This window comes from Aspergillus affinis (genome assembly GCF_023601865.1).
Source record: "Aspergillus affinis strain CMG 70 chromosome Unknown NODE_379_length_631_cov_204_925993, whole genome shotgun sequence".
Classification (NCBI taxonomy): domain Eukaryota; kingdom Fungi; phylum Ascomycota; class Eurotiomycetes; order Eurotiales; family Aspergillaceae; genus Aspergillus; species Aspergillus affinis.
The window spans coordinates 1-631 of record NW_026516160.1 but is presented as its reverse complement, the minus strand read 5'-3'; the positions used below and the strand labels follow the sequence as shown (position 1 = coordinate 631).

At 50.9% G+C, this 631-nt stretch overlaps 1 protein-coding gene across 1 annotated transcript; it reads left to right on the top strand.

Annotated features, from left to right (window-relative positions):
* KD926_006717 (reverse transcriptase family protein) lies at window positions 1-631 on the top strand (the record flags this gene model as incomplete). The annotated part of the gene is made up of 1 exon (XM_053095652.1): window positions 1-631. A coding segment is annotated over one exon (631 nt), but the record flags the coding sequence as incomplete, so codon positions are not given.

The window sequence follows — 631 nt, the reverse complement described above, 5'->3', positions numbered from 1 at the left end:
CAGCTTCATCTCGGTAAATCAGATTGCTTCATTACCTCGCTAGCGCAGATTGACAAGATTATTGACGAGAAGAACTACCCCGAACGCCTACTAGAGGTTAAGAAGTTGAAAGAACAGATCCCCGAGTCCTACCACGGCTTTGTAGATGTGTTCTTGAAGTCAGCATCAGACACGCTGCCGCCGAGAAGGGAAAACGATCACCAGATTGAGCTTACTGATAAGAATACGTTGGGGTATAGTCCCCTATATCGGTACTCTGCAAAGGAACTAGAAGCGATCAAGGCCTATCTAGTAGAGAACCTACAGAAAGGCTTTATCGTTCCTAGTGCTGCCCCGTTCGGCTCCCCCGTACTAATGGCTGCGAAGCCAGGAGGAGGCCTACGGTTCTGCGTGGACTACCGGAAGTTGAACTCTATCACGAAGAAGAACCGCTACCCCCTGCCCCTGATGGACGAGCTGCTGGATCGGCTAGGCCGCGCAAAGATCTTCACTAAGCTCGACATCAGGCAGGGCTTTCACCGTATACGAATGCACCCTGATTCAGTGGACTTGACCACGTTCCGCACCAAGTACGGATCCTATAAATACCAAGTCTTGCCCTTTGGTTTAACCAATGGGCCTGCAGCCTTCC